Source organism: Penicillium pulvis (genome assembly GCF_028828015.1).
Source record: "Penicillium pulvis strain IBT 33274 chromosome Unknown scaffold_8_segment0_segment0, whole genome shotgun sequence".
NCBI classification, from domain to species: domain Eukaryota; kingdom Fungi; phylum Ascomycota; class Eurotiomycetes; order Eurotiales; family Aspergillaceae; genus Penicillium; species Penicillium pulvis.
The window spans coordinates 1,237,863-1,260,501 of record NW_026643080.1 but is presented as its reverse complement, the minus strand read 5'-3'; the positions used below and the strand labels follow the sequence as shown (position 1 = coordinate 1,260,501).

Here is a 22,639-nt window from a genome sequence, read left to right as displayed (position 1 = left end):
ATACTTCCCTTTTCTTTCATCTGACATGACGACGTCATTTTGTTTATGATTATTGGACATCGGCCTGTACGATTCACGGGTTGGACTTGGGGCAATACGCCTATGACACTTTGTACTCTAGCGCTGCATACTTAATATGAGACCTTGGGTCAGACTCTGATCTTTGGTGATCAAGTTATTGATACCTTTTTGTATACATATAGTTCTGGCTGATATCTCCCGGACACAGCCAATTCATGTTGTAATCGTATGGCCTTCTAGCTGGGCACAAGGCACTCCACCCCTGAAGCGATCCAGGAGGCTACAGCACGTAATAATGTAGGTACCGAGAAAAAGCCATTGCTATTTGATGGAGGGATACATACATGAACCCATGGCACAAAAAAAGAACAAAATCAATGTATAGAGGTATCCCAAAAACGCCACAAGTGCCAACTTCACCTCGCCGCTCTCCCCATGCTTACAGACAAGAAATGCCTAACGGCGGCTCAAACAGAGAGAAACCGATATGTTCTTCTTTCTTTCCAAGTGAGACCATATTCGAGTAGAAAATAGATCTAGTTTGAGTGAATCTTCTTAATGCGCATACCACCCTCGTAGAGGCCACGGTCCAAAGCCGCAGCGACAGTCAGGGTACCACCGATGATAGCGCAAACGCCAGTCAAGAAGCCAGTGAAAGTCTTGGGGCGGGTCTCCCGGTTGATGACCTTCATGGGAGAGATATCGTAGTTGAAGAAGACACCGGGGATACCACCCGCAGCATGCATACGCTCCTCGTGTCCATCAGCAGCATCATTTCCACCCTTGAGGGAGCGCTTGTGCGAAGTGACAGAGTACTCGTGGGCTTCAATGCTGCCGGCAGCTCCATAAGCAAGGCCGTGGCTGCCGAGAGGCGCCTTGTCGTAGGCACTGTGGATGGCAGATGAGAATGTCGGATCCCAGCCCAAGGGCAGGTAGGATGTCGAAACGATCTTCAGGAAATACATGAAATTGAAGTCTGGTACGTCCGTAGTCTGGGAGGTTCCATCAAGCGGGTTGACATTGTGATCATCAGTCCATTTCCAACGTTCAGCAAGCTCCATTGGGAGCTGAGGACCAAATCGAAGCTCGTGGATCTCGTGCGCCATTGTGTGCACGTTCTCAACGCCTGATTGACTGTCCAGGTAATAGTTCTCCAAATCGTGGGCGTGCATGTTCATGTTCGTGAAGCTGCGACCGGGCGCAATGTGGAAGTTTCCGACCACCTTATTGACTCGGAGGACACCTTCAATGCGACATCCCTCGCGGCGCTGGGCCTGCAGTTTCTCACCATATCCTTCCCGGGTGCACTGCTCCACGTTCTCTCCGATACCGAAGGCCCATGACTTTAGCGCATATGCCTCACGGACTTCGTCGCAAGTGTTACAGCAGCCTTCCTTAACCGCATTGGCGGGCGCAGTTGCTCCATAGCACTCACCGCAGTAGTTGGGGTCCAAGTGTGTGGCAGCATCAGCCGGGGAGTGTCTATTTGTCGCGTCAGTTGGTGCTTTGGCAAAATCGAGCAGTGCTCCAAGGAGTGGCACTTACAGGTCTAATGACTGGACATCGATAACTTTGCCTCCCTCTGCAGCAGCGGACAGGCGAACCTTGTTCACACCGTGCGCAACGCCCACTTGCTGCTCACCAGACACATCCATGACATCCAATGTCAAGAGCTGGCATGGCAGCCGGGGAAAGGTCATGTTCAAGTGGATCTCCATCCTCTCGCCTATATGCATAAGTGTCCAATGTCAGCCACCCCTCCATAAGATCCAATGGCGTGTATGCAGGTATGTCTCATACCTCTCGACTTGTCCACGATAAGCTCCGGGTGGACCACCACTCGGCGGTAGTCAGCCCATTCTCCCCAGACTAACCACAAAACCACTAGCAATGAGGCAATTGTGATAATACCGCCGGAGTTTGTGCGAATGCGCGCATCTTCAACGGTCTTGGCGAAGGCATCTAGCCTTGTGAATCGCGACTTTGCGGGCATCTCGCCAGACAATTGACGACAAGGAACGGGTCGCCAGGCCTTTAAAGATAGTTGAGATTGACACGTAACCTAGAGGTCAAAGAAAATTACAGGTTAGCAAAGTGGACTAAGAACGCGCAAGCTAATTGAGTAGCTTGAGTATGGAGGATTGCGCCGAGGGTTATAGTAGAACAATGGATGGGGAGCCATGGTCGGGTCGTACCTGGACCAGATGAGGTTATTAAAATGCCCTTGGTGCCTGAGGGAATCCCGGCAAGCCAGTCATGAAGCAGAGCTGTTGCAAGCTGGTCGGTTTGATCTTGAATGTATTGGAATTACTCCATTCTGAAAGGACAGAACACAACCCCTGATTGGTGGGGAATGCTGACTCAGTGTGGATATCACATGACTGAGCTTTGTATCATTGTGAATCGCGTGACCATCGTCTATCGAGTCATTGGAAATCTTATAGTCAAATTATTAATATTCAGATTCATCTTGAAGTTTATCAACAGTCCTCAAGCTTCATAGTTGGATTGATCGCGGCGTGATGTATGTTTTATAATAGTTTATGCGGGCTGTGTCGGCTCCGTGACCCCCACTTACTACGGCATTAATCGTTGCCCTCACTGCCTCGAAATGCCCCAAGCCACTCTTGGCTAAAGTACTAATCCTATATTTTGGACCCTCCATAATCAAGCCCACTTGGAACTGAAAGTAAGCCTCGAAAGCAGGCAGTGCAGGCCCTGCCTTTCGCTGCAACTAGGTGTTTCCCTCAGAACTATATAAATCCGCATGGTCCTATGGTGCCACATATGCCATGTATCATCTTTTGCGCGCATCCGCTTCCAATATTAGCTGAGCGATATCTCTAACCTGAACATGGCGACAATAGAAAATGTCAACTCTCCAACAAACAGTCAAGGGCTAGTTGAGCCACAATCTAAGACAGCGGACTATATTCAAGAGTTTATCTTCACGCGCACAGGACCTCTGCGCATCAACATGAAGATATGTCCAAAGAGCGACCAAAACCATCCTCTCTATTATGCGAACATCACGGGCTCTTTCGGCGATGACACCGACCTTGCATTGCATGCTGGTTCTGATAGAGACCAACCTCACGTGGGAACCTGCCATTTCAACAAATTTCATGCACCGCAAATTGAAGTGCACCGTCAGGGTGGACCGAAATCGAAGATGATCATGATCAAGGGACAGGGTTATCACTGGTCCATGCCTTGGGTACATTATTCAACTGAGCAAGGTCATACAGAGATTGAGCGCCACTTTTATTGGAGGGCACAAGAAAAACACACACCGGCATCGCCAGGCTCAGGCAAATTATGTTTGGAGCTGTGTAGTACAGACTATGATGACATTTATGCTACTTATTCTGGTGCTGCACCTGGTACTCGGAAAGGAGGCATCTTATATTTGAAGAAGAATTTGGGAGAAGAATGGAAGACGATGGTGATTTTGACACTATCCACCCTGGTTGAGAAAGCCAGGCAGACAAGGGCTCGAGATGGAGGCTTTACTACGGGCATGTTGGCTTACTGACCTCATTTGATTCACAAGTCTCAACATCGAATCTAATTTGTGCGTTGAAGCATCCATAGCTGATATGTATACCTTAGCTTCAGAGCTACTTGGGCAATGGGGTGGATGAAAACTCTCCCGCAGTAATGACGTGGGACGGGAAATATATATTAATCAATATCGCGAATTGCTCTCGGATCACCCAAGGAGAGGTATTACAGAGATAGCAAGATAGCATTCTTCCGGGAAATTACAGCCGTTCTATGCTATCGAAGGGTGATACTACATTCCACACCTTCGACGGGCACATGTTCAGTTGAAACACGCGGAATCCTGGATCCCGATCTCCCCACAGGATCGGTGTTCAGTCGTGGATTTGCAAGAGAGGGGAAGTACCTGGATATGTAGGGAAATTCTTGATCTCTCATGCACCTTCATTCAGGCTGGGATGCATCTGGGCAGGTATACATATGCATGATGTAGTGATAATGGGGATTTTGAGGGGTAGGAAGTGTGTAGCAGATACATTAAATTTGGTAGGACCCACACGGAAACAGAGGTAGTTGGTACCACAACAAACTTCCGCCCTTGAAGTGCGGAGTCATGTAAACAGTAAACAAATGCCCCAGACAACCAACAAATATCGGATTTCTCACCCAGATCTTTCCAACATACTTCCTGCTTCCTGCTACTGACTGCGCTTATCTTCTATCCAGCATTTCATCTTATTTTTTTCAGGTCCTTCCGACGAGGCGTCTTAGCGCAAGTGAAATCTTTCCTCAAGGGCACCGCCCTAGAGCAGGGATGATGAACGACGTGCCCAGCGTGATGGTGAGCTCCCTTACACATTTCTAGTCCTTGATCCAGGGAAATTGCGGTCGCATTAAAGAAACAAATAGTTCTGACATTTCCGCGACCAGATCCAGCGACCCGATAGACTAGACGACATGGACATCGACTCCACTCCCGCCCAGCAACGCTCCTCGCGGAAGCACCTACGCTGCAGTGACGACGACGATGATCTAGCATGGAGCTCTGATACTTCGGGCCAATTTGACGATGCTGAGGAACCCGGTCTGGAAGACTGCAAATCCCCATCAGCGAAGTCCGCAAAGCGTCGCCGGTCCAATGACTGGCCGTTGCCGGACGAAGCAGCGGACTACGGAAGCAATGGCAGTCGAAGCTCGCGCAATGGGAATACATCTTTGGGACCGAACTACAAAGCCTCACCTCGCGCGTCGCCCAGGGGGTCGGCTGTATCTCTGCGCAACAGACATAAAGCGTCTACCAATAGCCCTCGGCATCACCTTACCCGGCGGTCTCGTTTCGTTGAGGCGAATATGAGCGATAGCGTTAGCGAGAAGCCACCCAGTATTTATTTGCGCGAGAGCAAAGGGCCTGGTTCGCAAAACCGTACATCTGGGATTTTCCGATTCGGCAAAGCAATTGCATCTGCTTTCAATCCATTCGGCGGTTGGAGCAAGGCCTCGCCTGAGCACGCAAACAAGTCCCCCCAGAAAGATGCCCTCACCCAAGCCGAGGAAGCATATGCGAATCTCAAGCGCGCCGGCTACAAGGGCACGAACAAAGGATCTTATATGCAAAGCCAAAATGTCAACGCCTCCAACGCCGACCAAACCTGGCAAGCAATTCAAGACAAAATGGGCTATGGAAGTCCCAAACAAAATGCAGCCTCCCAATTCGCGCCATTGTCGCCGATTCGCTCACCCTTACGATCCCCGTCAAAGTCTTCCAAGCGCTCGTCCTTTCAAGATCTTCGCATTCCATTCATGAAAAACCACGAACAACCACCCGCGACAACTGCATGTCTAGATCATCCGTCCGAAGACTCCGAAAACCAGGGAGTTCGGAGGCAAAAGTCTCGCAAGGAGCTCTCACGCGAGTCAAAGCTTCTCAAGAAAGTGAGCAACCTTGAGGATAAGCTGGAGCGCGCGCGACGAGAACTTCGTCATCTGAGTGGTAATGAGGAGCGACTGCCGTCTCCGACTCTAGATTATCGACCCATGAGCGTCGAAATGGATGCAGGGAGCTACCCGCGAAAATTCGTCCCAGGCGCACTTCCAAGCGTACCATCTGAACGATTGCTAGATCAGCAGACCGTTTCTCAATCTCCCGAACTTCAGGCCTTTGTTTCTGAGGAGGGAAGAAGTGCTTCACCGGAGTCTCAGCCAACGGCTAAGTCTCCAAGACGGCGACCATCTTCAATGGGTAAGGAAAGCTCTTCCCGCAAAAGGAAGTCAACAGTTCCTGAACCAATCGCTAGTCGGAAACCTCTTCAACCCAATCCGGCGGACCACATTGACGACGAACGCCCCTCCGAATACGACTATTTAATCGACGCCGGTCTGCTTAGCCCACCCCGCTCAAAGTTGCAGAAATTCGAAGCCGGCGACAGCCCGGGGTCCGTGGACCGCACACGACATGTGGATCACGGAGCATCCGCGGCCCAAGGCGCGGATTCAATGCATAGAAGGTCCTCATATGTCAAGTCCCGATCCTCTCCTAGCGCCAATCGCTCACCAATGACAAAGAACATAAGATCACCGCCTCGCCTCCGCATGCAACGCAACCGATCGGAACTGCGCTCCTCTGTTTCTACAACCTATACTACTCCCACCTTAAAATCCGACCCTATCGCCTATGACTTTTCTTCTCCTCCACCACCATCTAATGAAGCCCATCAAGCCTTTTATCTTCAGTCCCATCGCCAAATCGACCCAGACCAGGCTCGCTCTTCACCCACCAAAGCACGACCTAGCCCAAGACGGCGACATAGTTACGACGTGGACATCCCTCCTGTGCCTCCTCTACCTAAAGAGCTCCGCATGAACGCCATCAAAGTGACCGAATCGCCCACCAAACCACATAAGTCTGTAAGAGACTCTGCTCCGCCAGTCCTGTCTCAACAGATACTGCCGGGTCTAAAGGACCAGGCCTCGAAGGAAGAACGATTCCTTTGGCCAAAGGATATATTTTAGATTATGTGTGACATTGAGCAAGAGCTCGGCTATTCTTGACCAGGAGCCACTCGCGTTTGCTCTGAATGATTTTACTCGCCACTAGCAGGTGATGTGATGAGGTTATGACTTTCTGATACCCGGGGTTTAGGCTGTTGAATCCCTGTCTTGTTCTATGATTATGGTTATCCTTCTTGTGCTTCCTCAATGCATTTAAGCGATATGATTCAAGACAGCATTTAAGTCTCTGTAGTATGATATTGAATACCTACATGATGTGATAGCGCAAGTGAGAGTCTAATCTCGATGAAGCTCCGCATCCTTGGGAAGTAGCAGCCAGCTCACACCCGCAGCACCAAGCAAGCCAACCAATATCGGTTGAAGCACTTTGACACCGACTTGACCAGCGATAATGCCCGTAATAGCTGGGAAGATAGATCCACCGATCTGTCCCAGCACAAAGACAAACGCGATTGCCGATGACACGATTTCCGGGGCGAATATTTTCGATCCAACAGATATGCCCTGCGTACGGTTATTCATGTTAGAGGTCCCTATGTATCGAAGCAACGTAGAACTTACCGTAGCAAAGAATGGACCCGAGAAGAAACCCAACAAGCTGACAGCTACAGCTTCAGTAATGATATTCGGGACCCTGGTGGTTTGTTAGTGTCCGATAGACGCAATTTAAGGCGAGGCATGCTTACAGCCAGAATACCAGCTGGAGTCCAACACACAGCACCGCGTATATGAAGATCATGCGTCGTTCTCCAAAGCGATGCGTTGGCTCTGCAAGGATCAGTCGGCCAAGGAATCCGCCTCCGTAGTAACCGGCAGGCACATATCCCATGTCTTTGACGTCTCCATTACGGACTTTGACAAGGTATTCGACCATCCATCCTGTTAATGTGAGCCTTCTTCCTGAAGAAAAAAATGGTTGGAAGCTTAAAATGAGTACTTACCACCAGCGGTAATCGCCGCGCCAAGGAAGAAAAAGAAGAACAAACTCAGCAACCAGACACCCGGTGTGCTTAAGGTAGCTTTGATCTCCTTTAGAGCAGTCTTCCCTGTAGATCCCACTTCGGAGTTCTCCTCCCGACGCTTCTTCCCAACAGCCATCCGATCATGGAACGAAAGCGCAACAAAGGCAAGATTGATAACACCCAAGCCCAAAGGAAAAATATAAAAAAGATTCCACTGCGAATCAGCATTAGCCGATGCAACAGCCGTAGCCACGAACGGTCCAGCCAGACATCCGGCCATATACATCGCATGGATGAATCCGAGCCAACGGTGTGCACCTCGCTGGGATGAGACGAAAGTATTAGCATGCGTGTCATTGAACGCCTGCCCGAGACTCGCCAACAGGAAAGTGACCGCATAGAGCGGAAATGGGGGCATCCAGGTGCGGAGCACATGGGCTAGAATTTGGAGCAAGGCTCCTATTGTCAACATTGCGCCTAGATCCAAGTGTTGAACTATAAAGCTATTTGAAATGGCTGCGAAAAGCCAGCCGAAGAATGTGACGCCGTATCTGTATAACTGTCAGTTGAGGTTCATGTGGTGATGACGTCGTGATACTTTTACTTACAGTACTGCGACCATGTTTGTTCCAATATCATAGGAACGGATAATGTAGGGAATTAGGGAGCCGAGACTTCCGTCATTGACACCTGCAACGAAGAAGGACACTCCAGCGCTAAAGATCTTTGGGTACAGCCATTTTGTTTGTGGTCGATTTGGTTCAGAGTCTTGTAGGATATCTGGTTCCGGCTCGCGGGTTTGAGTATTTGAACCACGAGTCTGGAGAAGAATTGTCTCTGTCTGAGTTTGGGTACTCATTGTGAGTCGTAACAATTAATAGTGACGCAGTGTGAGACTGGTGGTCCTCGAGATATATATGCCCTATGAAAAGGGAAACGGCAGATCGGGCCGTTTTCGCGCCAGTGACTAACTAGATTGGGAAGGTTAAACGTGGGGAACGTGGGCGGGGTAAACTTTCCAATCGACGGTGGGGCTAACCTACAGACTGTAGACACCCAGACACAATGACTGGTCCGCATGATCCACTATTGCTAAGGAGAGTCTTTGAAGGGCTGGCGGCTTGCGATGAGTTTTGATTCGATCATGCATATACACACTCTACCTATATTCATAGATACCCAACCCTAGAACGTGGCCTGTTGCGAAAGCTAAACCTTAACTTTTGCCGGCGCATGACGACCACTAGGTAATGCCAACTTAAGCGACTTTTGAAATAGTAGATGGATTGCTAGTTCAACGGATATAAAGAGGCCCAAGAAGGATGTCGTGAAAAGAGATTAAACAAGATAAATGGTTAAACGCTTAAGGTGAGGAAGGAAATGTAAATTAACCACGAGCCCATTTGAAATTGTCTCGGTATGACGAGTAAGGATATTCTAACAATCACTGCCAGAGTGAGTCCTGGGTGATGGAGAAATCCATCGTGCGCATCGTTTGAGAAGTAGCCTTTCCATCATTGGATTAAACATCGTTATGCAGATGTGTCTGAGACTCTGATCCAGCGTCTTGCAGGGCAATACTGTCCTCCTGAATCTTAGACCATTTGGAATCAGTAGACACCCAAGGCTTGGAGATCGAGGGGTTAGAAATCAGACGCGACCCGTATCGGGGACCGGAGCCCGAGTTCTTATTTGAAGCCTCATTGGACCTACTGCCGAAACCGAGAGAGGTTTTCACCTTGGATGGAAGGCCGGATTCCATGATGAGTTTGGAGAGGCAGGGTACGCTGAAGATGAAGAATCCACAGGCCATTTCGGCGCAGGCCCAGAACAGAAGTGGGCCGATGAGGTACATGCTGTCAGAATCTTGAGAGAAAGTGACAGTATGGGCTAGTCGGAAGCATGCTGCCACGGAGGCGCTGTGCCAATATTAGTTTATAATGAAAGTCAATGCATGGAAAGAGAACTAACAGAATACCCGCGCTGAAGATTATGGAGACACCGATCTTTTTTTGCCAGTTCATGTGTAAGCCCCAAATAATTCGCTGAGGCAGCAGGAGCATTGCAATGTCAGAGACGACCTGGACGCTTGCCGACGTGAGCATGACATCAGGCAGTGAGTAGCATTTGCTCGGAAGGTAGAATTTCCAGATAGCCTCGTGTGGGCGGCACTGCATATTGAGAAGGATAATGCAAAGGAGCCCCCAGACACACTGAAGAAATATGACGACCATACAACCGGCCCAGAACAGATTTTTTGATCTTTCGATGGGAACGAATATTCTACACCAGTCCATCAGGATGGCTGTTTTGATCAATGGCAGAGTGGCTGAATAACAGCAACCGTAGATGAGGATCAGCTGGAACGTGGTTAGCCACTGGATAATTCTGGTGTGACCGAACCCGAGCAACCAGGTGGAACTCACGTAAAGGGGTCGTATCAGATCTTCGTTATGAAGATTCCAAGTGTGCACGTAGTAGCCAGGGGTATAGATCAAAGCGTAGCCTGCATAGGCCGTGCCCCAGTAGGCGCCCTGAAGAGTGTCAGGAGTCGTCCATATTTCGCAAAAAGGGAACAGAAAGGATAAGACGACATACATATGCAAGAATAACCAAGACTAGAAAGAACTGGAGTTAGTTGTATGTTCAACAGGACGAAAACGAAGTGGGATGGATGTCAACTTACATTCTTCAACACGAAGCTTCTTTTCCAGCCACAGACGCACAAATAAGCGAAGAAAGAGACATATCGTCGCCACGACCATGCACAATGTTGTCACAAACCAGGCCAATCCATTTTTATTGGGAGGGTTGTCGAAGTTCGGCGTGACTCCCTCCGGCGCTGCAAGAGCTGGCGCAGCCAGCAGCTCAGCCAGGACTTCCGGCGACATTTTGATAGCCAAAGCCCGAAGGGGGCCAAAGGGCTGGAAATCAGCACGTTATAAAACGAAACCCGTGGCACGAGCGATGAAGAGCTGTCAACTCATGTGTACGGTGAAAAAAGGAAGATATCATATTTTGACAGCTCAGAAAGCCCCTGACGAGGATCGAAGTACTTCATGGCCATGCGCTCCTGATACCCAAGGGAATGGGTGGTGGGCTTGGCCTAACCCTTTCTGCAGAGCACCGGTATCCTTTTTGAGATTTTTTAAATGCGAACATTGGGGTGGGGTGTCGCAGATCCCTTTGCTAACTTCGGAGTATCTACGACGATTTTATGGCTGCTCCATGGGCTGAGACTACGTACGTCTCGCGAGGGTAAAATCAAAAATTCTAAATGCGAACATTGGGGATGGAGAAACCTCGGAGTATGCGTTACTTTCATTTAAGTTCATTAGAGGCTATGGATGAAACAGAGGCCAATAGGAGCCAGTCAAGGCCCGCCGTACCCGCTGATCTTTGACAAAAGTCCCGTTGAAGGATTCGAAGACGGGAGCCGTTGTCGCACTAGACCGGACGGGTATTGATAACTTCGTAACGCTTCCGCAAGACGTGCTAGTCTATATGTGGCCGTAGTTGATGTACGACGACCAATTTGATCTAAGGGGGAAAATGCGAACGGGCTCATGGTTCCTTTCTTTCCAAATCTCTCTCCACTAGATCTGCCACCCTTAAACGTAGCGAACCATGGCTATTAGTAAGTTAATCAGCAGGTTTCAAGGAGAGTATGAAGCACGGTGGAGACTGACACAAAGTACCAGATGGCAACGCGCACTCGCAAGAGTACCCCCCGCGAGCGGACTTGCGGAGGATGATGGACGAATGCCCGCTCCCCGCACTGGTCCCGGGGTTGGTCGACTCGGAGTCGTTGGCTGGCAATGCGGCGACTGAGCAGGCGAATATTGTATTGAGCCGCTTCAATGCTGCGTTGGCTAATAATGATGCCGCGTCTCTCGAGGCCTGCTTCTATGCTGATCAGGCATTTTGGAAAGACCAACTCGCACTGACGTACCATTTGCGCACTTTCAAGACCCCAGGCGTAATTGCAGCGAGTCTTCTAGAGACGGAGAAGCTGAGAAATATTTCGAAGGGAATTGCTGTTGATGGCGCAGCTGTGTTTCTCCCAGCTACCCCGGTCCTTGTAAGTGAATGTCGCATGGACACGCAATAGAACACAGACTTACAATGTATATCGCATAGCAATTTATTGACTGCCCGATCGTGTTTCGAACTGAATCTCCTGGCGCCACTTGCCGAGGCAAGATCCTCTTCTTGCCTGTTAAGACCGAGCATCAGGGCACAGAGACAATTGAGTGGAAGATCTGGATCCTCAGCACTAGACTGGGAAACCTGGATATACAGGCTGAAGATGAAAGCTTGCTTCACGCTGCTGCAAGACGATTCGATGATCCTGATTTCGAGACCGATGTCTTCATCATCGGAGGCGGTAACGCGTAAATCGCACACCCACACTGCCCAAGAAACGGCTTGCTAACATGCTGGAATGTGTAGTGCCGCTGCCCTGTCAGCTCGGCTGAAGGCCCTCGGTGTTGACAGTGTTATGGCCGAGCGGAATCCGAAGGCCGGCGACAACTGGGCGCTTCGGTACGACTGTATGCGATTCCATCTCCCGACATCCTTCTGTGATCTGCCATTCATGTGTAAGTTATTGCAACCCATCTATCTAGTGATAATATGTATTGACTCATTGACTCCTATTCAACCAGGTTACGACAAGGAATTGCAAACACCTCACCTTCTTTCCCGAACTGACCTTGCGTCACAGGTTGTGCGATACGTGGAGACCTTCAACCTCAACATTATCAACTCGGTGAAGATTCAGTCAACGCACTATGACCCGTCCACGCAAAGGTGGCGGATCAAATTCCAAGTGCCCGGTGGTCAACGTACTGCAGTCTCCAAGCATCTTGTCTTGGCAACTGGTATTGGGTCGCAGAAGCCCAACATGCCACAGGTTGCGGACAGGAATCTATACCAGGGGATCAGTGTCCACTCGGCACAATATCAGAATGCAAAGCAACTGGTGGAGAAGGGTGCTAAGGTAGGCAAGCACCCTATGAAATTGGAGATGTCTGGAATGCTTACCACGACTTAGTCTGTCCTCGTGATTGGATCCGCCAACACAGCCTTCGACGTGCTTGAGGACTGCCACGCTGCGGGTCTTCAACCCACAATGAATGTCCGCTCTCCCACATACATTGTCCCTGTCGACTATATCTGCGACAAGATGAGTCTTGGAGCATACAACTTTGGAGTCGAGGCAGCCGACAATCTTTTCTTGACATTACCGGCAAGTGTAGATGGCCAGCTCGCTCGCGGGCTGTTCGCGATGTTCGCATCCAAGGAGCCGAAGCGGTACGAGGCTTTGGAGGCAGCTGGATTCCCTGTTTTTGACAGCAGTCATCCCACCTCGGCCTTGATGCATAATTTGCTCGAGAAGGCTGGTGGTCACTACGTCGATGTGGGTGGTACCAAGCTACTTGCGGAAAGAAAAGCTGGTATTAAGGCGGGAGTCGAGCCTGTCGCATATACTGCAACAGGTCTTATTTTCTCGGACGGGAGCACTGTCGACGCAGATGCTATCGTGTGGTGCACTGGATTCTCTGATGGTAACCTCCGTGGCACCGCAGAGGAGATCCTCGGTGGTAGCCAATCCGAGGTCAGTGAAATTGCACATGGAAGCAAGCACCTACTCGGTCCCCACGAACTCGCCAAGCGTGTCGACGCGACTTGGGGAATTGACGATGAAGGTGAAATTCGCGGTATGTGGAAGCGTCACTTGCGCCTTGATAGCTTTTGGGTGATGGGTGGCTATACTCAACAACACCGATGGCACTCGCGCACCCTCGCGCTTCAGATTAAGGCTGCACTGGCGGGAATTTTGCCTCCAGCATATCGTGATACTCCGTTGCCGCGAACCAAGTAAATTGAGATTATGCTAGTCAGTGTTTCCTGATTTTCCATATACTTCCTTAATCAGTTTTAGACTTAGAGTACTCGTTCGTGTTGTTGTAATTGTTGTAGTAATTTCCGTCCTAGAGAGCGGGGTTTCACCCTGCTCTCGGAACCTCTCAAGGGGCATAGGGACGTTCAAAGCTGGGTGTTTCATATATATGATCGTAAGACATCTGGGCACGCATCTCTCTCGATGCATTTTATCAGTCCGTTAAAATATCTTATCGAGAAATAGCGGGTTGCCAATTCCATCAATTGAAGGTCAATAACCCCAGCAAGTTTGATATTGAAATGACTGAATAGAGCATCCGAATCTTTTCAGACATCGAAAAAAGACCTTAGGGACATGAGGTGACTCCAATATACCCAGTAGAGTCTGGCCTTTGTCAGAAGCCGTTTGTAAGAAGGCCTTCTCCTGGAGACTGTATGTCGACCATATACGTTTCTTCAAGTGGAAGGACGTAAATCTGCAAGATAAACCGATCAGCCCGCTTGTGCCGATGTCTTGTATCTATCTCCCTTTAAAGTAGATTTCATAACTATAATAGGAAGTTACTCAACCTTGTCATACGAGGTCGCTTCAGCTCCAGGAGGGACACTTTCTTGGCGTTCATTTGCCGTTAATGAGATAGCTTATGCTGAGCTTCTTGAGCATATCACTATTACCAGACAAGTTCGAGCGAGCATGAGGATTATGAAGTGCTTTGTTCATCTACTTTCAGTTTCTACCAATATGCCATTCTCTCCCTCGCTCAGTCTATTCTAGATGATCAACTAGGGAGACTGTGCAGATTCCCCAATATTTTCATTGCCGTAGCCGGTTGCCCCATAATCCTGGACTTGACCAGGGCTAGGCAATTGTGTGAAAAATACAGACATTTGTATTTATTAGCGAGATTTGTCCTTTCAAAGCTGCTTGAAGCGCGTGAAGAGCCAGTATTCGAGACAATAACGCGGTGGGATTTTTGGTAATTGAACACTTCAAGCTTATTCTTCCATTTGCATGAGTCTCTCTTTTCAATTTTCACTCATAGCACCCTCTCAGCAGATCGTGATGATCTAGATTTGCCCTCCTTCTTCCACGGAAGTCCGCTTTATGTTCACTTTTTTTTTTTTTTTTTTTTTTTGAATCAAGTAGCTTTCGCTAAAGGACGTCAAAAGCAACCTTCATAGATACTATAGATGATATTATCCTCCGTCCCTGGTATATATGAAGCTGTCAGCCATCTAAATGGGTCTCTTGTTTGCCTTCTCTTTCAAGGCAGGTGGCCTACTTGGAGGTAAGGAACTTCCGCGGGGTGATCGCTCTGTGGCGAGAGGGTAAGCAGCCCGCTACTAAATCATTTTAATGGCAGCTATGCCATAGAAAAGCAGTGCTTCGTTACAAAAGTCAATCTTACATCGTCGTGAAGCTCTTCCTCCCATAAGCACCAAAATATGTTGGCCCTTTTGGTCTTCTCAGATGGCTTTTTTTCTCCTATAGTCAGATGGTTGATCAAAAGTTACCCCAATTCGGATATTAATAATGCGCCTGCCTCTCGGATTAAACGGCGCGCTCTCCCCAGCAGGGACGGACCCTACTCCAACACCTTTGCATCACTCCAATTCTTTGTCATTTGCTTCTGTCTTTTCTGGGGGCTTGTCGACGGCGCCATAACACGACCGCTACCCCAAACTTATATTAGTAATACATGCTGGAATAGGCGACGTCTTCTTCCTCACACCCGCGTTACAAATGCGCATGCTCTCCGAGCCAGTTGGAAGATCTGCGGCGACAGTGGCAGACGCTGGTGACCCAAATTACCAAGCTTTTTACCTCCAAATCCTTAAATCCTCGCAACAGCCTTGCCCCGAAGTCGCGAGAAATGTCAGCAATCGACCCCAACTGATGCCCAGGTGTAGCGGCGAAGCGTAATACTATACCTCTCAAATATATGAATATAAATTGCATGCAATATTGATTCCAACAACGATCTCAATCACCGTTTCAGAATACTTGTGACCAGATTGTTACCCCTTGCAAAAATTGCCTTCGTCGTGTGTCCTTCACCAACAACTATGTCGAAATTGTTCACGCCCCTCCAGATCGCCGACATCACGCTGGCGCACCGTGTGGTCATGGCCCCTATGACACGTTTCCGCACCGACGATTATCATGTTCAATCTTCAATGGCCGTTCAGTATTACGAGCAACGGGCCGCTGTACCTGGTACTCTCCTTATCTCGGAGGCTACCCTAATCTCGCCCGACCATAGCGGGTTCCCACACGCGCCTGGGCTGTGGGATGAGGCGCAAATTGAAGGATGGAAGCAGGTGGTCGACGCTGTACACGCGCGTGGGTCGTATATCTTTGCCCAGCTGATTGCACCTGGCCGTGCAGCGGACGAAGCCTCGCTGCTCGAAGAGGCCGGGCACGGTGTTTTGTCATCAAGCGCGGTTCCACTGGCGGATGCCACATCCGTCCCTGTAGCTATGTCCAAAAGTCAGATTGAGTTGGCTATAGGGGACTTCGCTAAGGCAGCGCGAAACGCTATACAGGCGGGCTTCGACGGCGTGGAACTCCACGGCGCAAATGGCTATCTCCTGGATCAATTCCTACAAGACACATGTAACCGTCGGTCAGATGCGTGGGGCGGAAGTGTGGAGAATCGTGCTCGTTTTGCCATTCAAGTCGCGACCGCGGTCGCTAATACTATCGGCGCTAACAAGGTCGGGTACCGCATAAGCCCATGGAGTACCTTCCAGGGTATGCGAATGGCCAATCCAATTCCACAGTTCGTATACCTGCTTGAGCAGCTCCGGGCTTTGAAGATTGGGTATCTGCACATTGTCGAGTCGCGCGTCAACAACAACGTTGATATTGAGAAGACAGAGGGTATCGAGTTTGCCCTAGACGTTTGGGGTCGAACGTCCCCAGTTCTTGTGGCTGGTGGGTTTTCCCCCGGGTCGGCGAGGAAGGCAGTGGACCTAGAGTACTTGAATCATGATGTTGCTATTGTGTTCGGACGGCATTTTTTGGCGAACCCGGATCTTCCATTTCGGATCCAGCACGGGATTAAGCTGAATGAGTACGACCGACCCACCTTCTACACTCCCAAATTGAGCACGGGGTACGCAGACTATCCATTCAGCCCTGATTTCCTTTCTAAGGGTGGGGCCAATATTAAGGATAGGTGATGCCTTGCGGTATGCACCCGATCAGCCTGCTTGAGCCGATATCTTGTATTTATCTCCTCTTAAAGTAGATTTCAAAACTATAATAGGAAGTTACTCAACCTTGTCATACTATGTCGCTTCAGCTCCAGGAGGGACACAGAAGGTGTTCTCCATCAAGTCCCAAATAAGCTTCTGGCAATGAGTAGTAGTTTTGGAGAGGGAAGGGGAAGGACTCCGCTTTCTAAAATGTCCTTCTATACCTAGTGGTAATACTACGGCGATAATGATATTCCTTCATTTTTGACTTTCTCTATCAAAGCCGATTTGGAGACTGATCACAACGCGATCTTCGAACTTTCAGTTGATCGACTCAACCAACTTTTCAACTTGTGTGAGATAGTAGATTTCTCACCATCCACTCTATTCTTCACAATCCAGGCTCCATCTCGTCATCCATCCAATACACTCTAACAGAAATGCCCTCGTTGCCTTCGATTTTCTATGTTCGGGGCTGGCTCGATCCCAGGAGCATCAAACACTGCCACCATTAGGCAAATATTCTCACGTCCCCTACCGAAGGCCTCGACTGTATCGATACGCTGTGCTACGCGATGGGGAGACATCAACCATAGACTCGAGTAAAACTCTGGCAAAGAAGTTAGTTCCCCACACAATCTATATCACGCTAGTGTTCCTGGGAACGCTTCCTCCGGTCGATCCACTACGAGACAGAACCGAGTTTCAATTGGTCACAGCAAAGGGTCGAGAAGCTGCGCTGATAACATATGTGGTCTTATTACCATGCTGCAATTGTTATTCAGCCGAGAACTTTGCCGATCTTCCTACATTCTGCTTTATAGTGCGACGGGCCCGAGGAGACAATGACGCCTGGAATATAAAAAGCCCAAGGTTTACTTTTATACGGTGTTTTTCCTACACTTTGGTAACACCAATCCCATTATCTCCCACTTCAACTCTCCTCTATGTAAAGATCCTTGCATTCACCATGGTAACGCTGCATCATCAAGAATTCTGCCAACCAATAACGAATCTCCCGCAAAGGTGCTCTTCAGTAAATTTGGAAACTCAGACAATCGTTGAAACAGACTAACTTAACACCTCTAGAGAAAGTCGCGAAGCAAACGGCTACAGCCTGGAGAACAATGTGCCAGAAGAAGAGGACAGAGTAATGAACTTCGGTAAGTTACAATCTCAATGATTTGCTTCGTGGCTTTTGCATTGAAACGATATTTTTCAGCATCAGAAACTGGCCGGCTCTCTCGGCCTGTTTCGCCTGACGCCAATCCCAATGATGCACCAGCTGCTGTTCATTACCCCAATTACCCCAATTACCCCAAGGAGGTTGCGCATTATCCTTCCTCCCGATACGGCTTCTGTGACTGGCCTAGATGGACCTGGAACACCAAAATTACTCGGCCAAAACCATCCTACTACTTTATCTAATTTTGAAACTTTCTTAGGATGGGAAACGGAAGTGACACGGGAGACTAATGGGGAACGTGAAACGTATGAGGAGTGGGAAACCGACTGAAGATAATGTGGTCAAATAGGCGCATATGGATGCGTGGATCATACGCTTAAGAATGTACGTTATTTTCTGCCTCATGTGTACTTCCCAGAGCAATGTCTTATCCACATATTGACTTTTTGCGCACTTTCCGACTTCGCGACTTCAATTCGATCTTTTGAAGTCCATTTCTCTAGCTCGGCGAAATTTGACCCTCTTTGGACTCTGGCCATAGCTAGGTTATTCCTAAGTTACCCTTCAAAACTGTGCGGAAATAGAAAACTATACGTTTGGTTCGTGATGTGGTTCCCCTGGACACAGGCTCATGATATTGATATTGACTAGCAACATACCTTCTGGTGTGACAAGAGAACAACTAGAAGAGATGTTTTCTTATCGAGATTTAGTCCGTCTACATTTGTTTTCCTTGCCTTACTTTATTATATGAGATCTGACTCGTGATAGAACCTTATAATGGATAAAGCAGATGAACGCCACAAGGGTCATGCCTTTGTCACGATTCATCGGCAGAAGAGGCAAGCGAAGCTAGATAGATTGAATCATTTTGAGTAATTAGTTTGACCGCATTTAGATACTGGGTTGCAGTACATATATTACCTTATCTGACAGCTAGTAGGTTATGTGGTCGTAAATTGATTGTGAAAATAGTCGAGGATCCTACACACGAGGGAAGAAATTAGGGGTCGGTGGAGGGTGTCAGATAAATATACATATTTTATAATCAAAGACATATTTGGAATTATAGAAGTCAATCCCTTCTGCATTTCCTGTCAACGTTATTGTTCACGCGCGACTCGATCACGTGGAGGTATCCAAGCTTCAAGTCTCAGAGTCTCTCAATGAGGTATGAGAATTGAGGAATGGGATGAGCCATTCGCATTTCCTGAAATGTACTCCAAGGACTGATTCGGTAGCCGACTTTGTGGGCACCGACCGCATCGGCGACCGTAGTGGTGACCTGAACTGTAAATCGAGCTCGAATTAAAATGCAGTCATCTTTTCATATGGCAACTTTTGAGAGTAGACATGAAATGGGAATATAAACTACCTGAATTCCGCAGATGTACAATTTTACTGGATAAGTATCAGTCAAGTAGGAGGCAGCTGCGAAGCAAGTCAATTCAGTTCAATTTGGATATTTTAATTTTAAAAAGCAATCTAACACCTGACACTCAAGTCATTTCTTCCCAATTCCTTTTCATTTGTCCATGATTACCTGCTTGCAACATCACTAATCTCTTTTTTCAATCAGCAAGGCCCACTGTATTCCCTTAAAGCAATGACATCCAAGTTCCGATGCTCTGCACATCAACAGCCTCGCTTTGCATCTCCGCCAATTCATTCTGGACCCAAGTATCAGCCTTCTCATAGACAAGTCCCCAAAGTTCGTCAGAATTCTGATGATCCCGCTTCAGCAATCCCATGATCATCAGAGTAGCAACGACATTCTCCTCTCTCCCCGTCAGGACATCACGTTTGCCGGAACTCCTGAGTATAGCATTAACTTTGTTGCGCGTTTCATTCATGTCAGTGGTAATGACATCGAAAAGCTGCTGATCCCAGACCCAGCTTCCTTCAAAGCCCTGCAATTCAATCAAGGAGTGCACCTTTGATTTTGGGGTCTTAACTGCAGATTGCATGGAATATTCAGACATGTTCCGAAGACTTGGTGCTGGAGGCGCGGGAGTTGACTGGGCTGATCCGAAAAGTCCACCCGAAGAAAGACCAGCGCTTGCTGTCGTCTGTCCCAACATGGCCCTGTTTGATGCTGCCATTTGCATTTGTGCATGCTGCGTGCTTTGCATGTTTTGTTGCCTTGATGCTGGGGGTGGTGGAACACGTCGCGCTGATGCTGGGGGTGGTGAAACGCGTTGCCTTGATGCTGGGGGTGGTGGAACGCGTCGCGCTGATGCTGGGGGTGGTGAAACGCGTTGCCCTGATCCTGGGAGTGGTGGAACGCGTCGCGCTGATGCTGGGGGCGGTGGAACGTGTTGCCCTGATCTAAAGGGCTGGGCTGATCCGAAAAGTCCACCTGAAGACGGAGCAGTGCTCGCTGCAGCTTGGTCAAATATGACCCGCGCTGGTACTGGATATTGTGCACAGGGAGGTGGTGGAACGGATTGGGTATTTCCAAAAAGCCCCTCGGAAGTAAGACGTACACTCCTTTTGCCGACTACACGCGATGGTGGCGCTGGTGGAACGTATTTGGCAGATCCAAACAGTCCACCTGACCGAATGCTAGCGCTTTCTGATGACGCGAATCCTGCACTAGCTGCAGGTATTGTCCGAGCACGCATCACCATGTGAGCAGTGACAGGTAAGTCATTGTTTCTAGTAGCAACAGACACTCGTACCCTCTCAGCCTTATATACCTTTGGCTCCCTTGTTACAGGCGTTTCGGTCAGATCAGGGTCGTTTTCCAAAGCAACGAAAGAACAGTATTTGCCTGTGATCTGGTACTTGATGCCGAGATTCTGACATTCGCGAGCGACGATCTGTTCCTGGGTCTGGAAGTGAAGCTGCTTGAACGGGTTGCCACTAGCATCTTTGACTTTTTCCAGCCAGCCGTGTCGCTCTTCTAGTTCAACGACGGCTTTGCGAGATGCAAGCTGATGAATGGTCTCTCCTTTTCCGATATCAGTTATAGGGATCCGCAAACACAGGGGACCCTGTTTTGATGTGGCTGTAAATGTAAGAGAATGCGGAATCCTGTCAGATTCAGGGTCAAGGAGGAGATATGCAGTTGTCCTGATGAATGGGTAAAGGGGAGGAATCTTGTGTGGGGCTTGGATGGTCTTGGGTGAGGAAAACACGGGGAGAGTATTCACAGAAGCTCCTTCAAGGACCGAGGATGACTCTAGCTCCTTGAAATCATCGCTGAAGAGGGAAATGGGGGGAGCAGCTGGCTGTTCGACCGCGCCGTTGGAATCTACCTCAGTTTTAGTCGAGGAAAGGCTGGCAGGGTTGACTATCTCAAAATCTTGATCCACCGTATTATCGTAGTCAACCTCCAGCTTGTAGTCATAGATATGGGGAGTGAGAGCTCCCTTAAGCATCCGGATGACACTTTTGTCTAGCTCTTCGTTCTGGAGTACCGACTGAGAAAATCCCTGGCCAGCTCGTGCCACTCCTTCAATCAAGGCGTGGGATACTGCATGACCGATACCCAGAGTAAAGAAGCGAGCAGTATGCTTATTGGCGGTTTCTCGAACGATTTCGAAAAGTGATTGTTGGTCCATTATTTCACCATCGGTAAGTAATAGAACTTCCAAGTCCTTCTCCGCAAGGCGATTTTTCACGGTAGCCTCCACGGCCGGCTGCATATTAGTACCTCTCATATCAGCGCCAATGCTATTCACCAAGTTGAGGGCCTCCTGGAGGCTTGACTTGTCATATGCTTTGCTGCTTGGCCATAGGAATGAATACTCCGATCCAAAAGAGCAAATATTAAAGCACACTCCAAGTGGCAAAGACTTCAGGAAAACCCGAAGAGCATCTTTCAGGGTGCTGATATTTCCACGCATGCTGCCACTTCGATCAATCACGAACACGATCTCCGGCTTATTGGGCGGTAAACTGAACTTGGGTACCAGTGTAGCCATCAAAGCGCGCTGGCCTGGAATAGTCGGGTGAGACTCAAGAAGTGCGCGAGGATTATCAAGTCCATCAGCTTTGGCAACTAGAACAAAGTCGCGTTCTAGTAGTGCTTGGCTGTCCTTTCCTAGACGCAGAGTAGCAGAGGCCTGAGACGGCTCAAAACCGCTGGCTTCTGACGCGGTGGAGGAGACTCTACCAAGAGAGACTTTCGGGGAGTGGCTTGGGGACTGGATTTCTCGGATGACAGAGGATTTTTCCAGCAGAATGTCAGCGGTGATAGAAATCCCTTCCAACTGAATTGGAAAACCAGGGGTTTGCTCGGGGGGTGGCATGGTGAACAGGTTTTGATAGCGAGGGGCAATGGAGTTAGGCAATGTGTAGCGGACTCCATCGAGTTGTGCATCTTGCTTGAGTTCACCAATAAAAGTGATTTCCACGATCACTTTCTCGTTGGCTGGAACATTTCCCAGGCGAATGGTGAAAACATCGCTTTCGGTGGGAGATTGATCCATGATGGCGGCTGACTCATTCCTATCCACAGCATCTTGGTAGTCGATGTTAGCCTGTTCCTTGGATTTCACTTTGCTATGTAGAAGGCGGGTGCCGACGTGACACTGGAAGCCGACAACACTGACGCCATCGTAGAGGGGGAACCTGTAGGAAGCCTCTTCTAGGATACAGTTGGAAGGGTTGACAAAGGTCTGGGTCAATGTGGTACGAGCTGCGGTAGAGAAAATGGTTGCATGGGCTTTGAGAGAGACTTGGGGCAGATATTGGAAGATATTTCCAACGTAAACACAACAGCCACAGTTGACTTGTGCCATGATGGGTGAGAGTCGATATTTTTTGAAACTTAATTTTTTTGATCTCATTTAAGTATTCTGATACTTTGTTTGAAGGAGAGAAGTTGATAGATATTGATCAG

The 22,639-nt window shown here is 48.8% G+C and overlaps 9 protein-coding genes across 9 annotated transcripts; 5 read left to right on the top strand and 4 right to left on the bottom strand.

Moving 5' to 3' along the window:
- Nucleotides 1-557: 557 nt before the first annotated feature.
- Nucleotides 558-2,310, bottom strand: N7503_009877 (retrograde cargo receptor ERV46; the record flags this gene model as incomplete). The annotated part of the gene is made up of 4 exons (XM_057069423.1): nt 2,217-2,310; nt 1,822-2,083; nt 1,567-1,747; nt 558-1,503 (listed from the first exon to the last, which is right to left on the bottom strand). Exons 2-4 carry the CDS (start codon nt 2,012-2,014, stop codon nt 558-560), a joined length of 1,320 nt encoding a protein of 439 aa, XP_056916034.1. The 5' UTR covers nt 2,015-2,083; nt 2,217-2,310.
- A 565-nt stretch (nt 2,311-2,875) lies between these two features.
- Nucleotides 2,876-3,556, top strand: N7503_009876 (uncharacterized protein; the record flags this gene model as incomplete). Its single annotated transcript, XM_057069422.1, has 1 exon — nt 2,876-3,556. One exon carries the CDS (start codon nt 2,876-2,878, stop codon nt 3,554-3,556), a length of 681 nt encoding a protein of 226 aa, XP_056916033.1.
- A 673-nt stretch (nt 3,557-4,229) lies between these two features.
- Nucleotides 4,230-6,534, top strand: N7503_009875 (putative nuclear RNA binding protein; the record flags this gene model as incomplete). Its single annotated transcript, XM_057069421.1, has 2 exons — nt 4,230-4,366; nt 4,456-6,534. The coding sequence occupies exons 1-2, from the start codon at nt 4,340-4,342 to the stop codon at nt 6,532-6,534; spliced, it is 2,106 nt and encodes a 701-aa protein (XP_056916032.1). The 5' UTR covers nt 4,230-4,339.
- Nucleotides 6,535-6,810: 276 nt separating this feature from the next.
- Nucleotides 6,811-8,355, bottom strand: N7503_009874 (putative MFS transporter; the record flags this gene model as incomplete). Its single annotated transcript, XM_057069420.1, has 5 exons — nt 6,811-7,038; nt 7,096-7,168; nt 7,221-7,434; nt 7,476-8,047; nt 8,105-8,355. 5 exons carry the CDS (start codon nt 8,353-8,355, stop codon nt 6,811-6,813), a joined length of 1,338 nt encoding a protein of 445 aa, XP_056916031.1.
- Nucleotides 8,356-9,018: 663 nt separating this feature from the next.
- On the bottom strand, nt 9,019-10,387 carry N7503_009873 (uncharacterized protein; the record flags this gene model as incomplete). Its single annotated transcript, XM_057069419.1, has 5 exons — nt 9,019-9,415; nt 9,468-9,856; nt 9,923-10,030; nt 10,095-10,114; nt 10,183-10,387. The coding sequence occupies 5 exons, from the start codon at nt 10,385-10,387 to the stop codon at nt 9,019-9,021; spliced, it is 1,119 nt and encodes a 372-aa protein (XP_056916030.1).
- Nucleotides 10,388-11,123: 736 nt separating this feature from the next.
- On the top strand, nt 11,124-13,383 carry N7503_009872 (uncharacterized protein; the record flags this gene model as incomplete). The annotated part of the gene is made up of 6 exons (XM_057069418.1): nt 11,124-11,133; nt 11,198-11,577; nt 11,637-11,890; nt 11,949-12,097; nt 12,164-12,498; nt 12,553-13,383. 6 exons carry the CDS (start codon nt 11,124-11,126, stop codon nt 13,381-13,383), a joined length of 1,959 nt encoding a protein of 652 aa, XP_056916029.1.
- Nucleotides 13,384-15,470: 2,087 nt separating this feature from the next.
- Nucleotides 15,471-16,589, top strand: N7503_009871 (alkene reductase; the record flags this gene model as incomplete). The annotated part of the gene is made up of 1 exon (XM_057069417.1): nt 15,471-16,589. One exon carries the CDS (start codon nt 15,471-15,473, stop codon nt 16,587-16,589), a length of 1,119 nt encoding a protein of 372 aa, XP_056916028.1.
- Nucleotides 16,590-17,574: 985 nt separating this feature from the next.
- N7503_009870 (uncharacterized protein) lies at nt 17,575-18,032 on the top strand (the record flags this gene model as incomplete). The annotated part of the gene is made up of 3 exons (XM_057069416.1): nt 17,575-17,630; nt 17,694-17,767; nt 17,827-18,032. The coding sequence occupies 3 exons, from the start codon at nt 17,575-17,577 to the stop codon at nt 18,030-18,032; spliced, it is 336 nt and encodes a 111-aa protein (XP_056916027.1).
- Nucleotides 18,033-19,388: 1,356 nt separating this feature from the next.
- N7503_009869 (VIT and vWA domain-containing protein) lies at nt 19,389-22,538 on the bottom strand (the record flags this gene model as incomplete). Its single annotated transcript, XM_057069415.1, has 1 exon — nt 19,389-22,538. One exon carries the CDS (start codon nt 22,536-22,538, stop codon nt 19,389-19,391), a length of 3,150 nt encoding a protein of 1,049 aa, XP_056916026.1.
- Between the last annotated feature and the right edge of the window lie 101 nt (nt 22,539-22,639).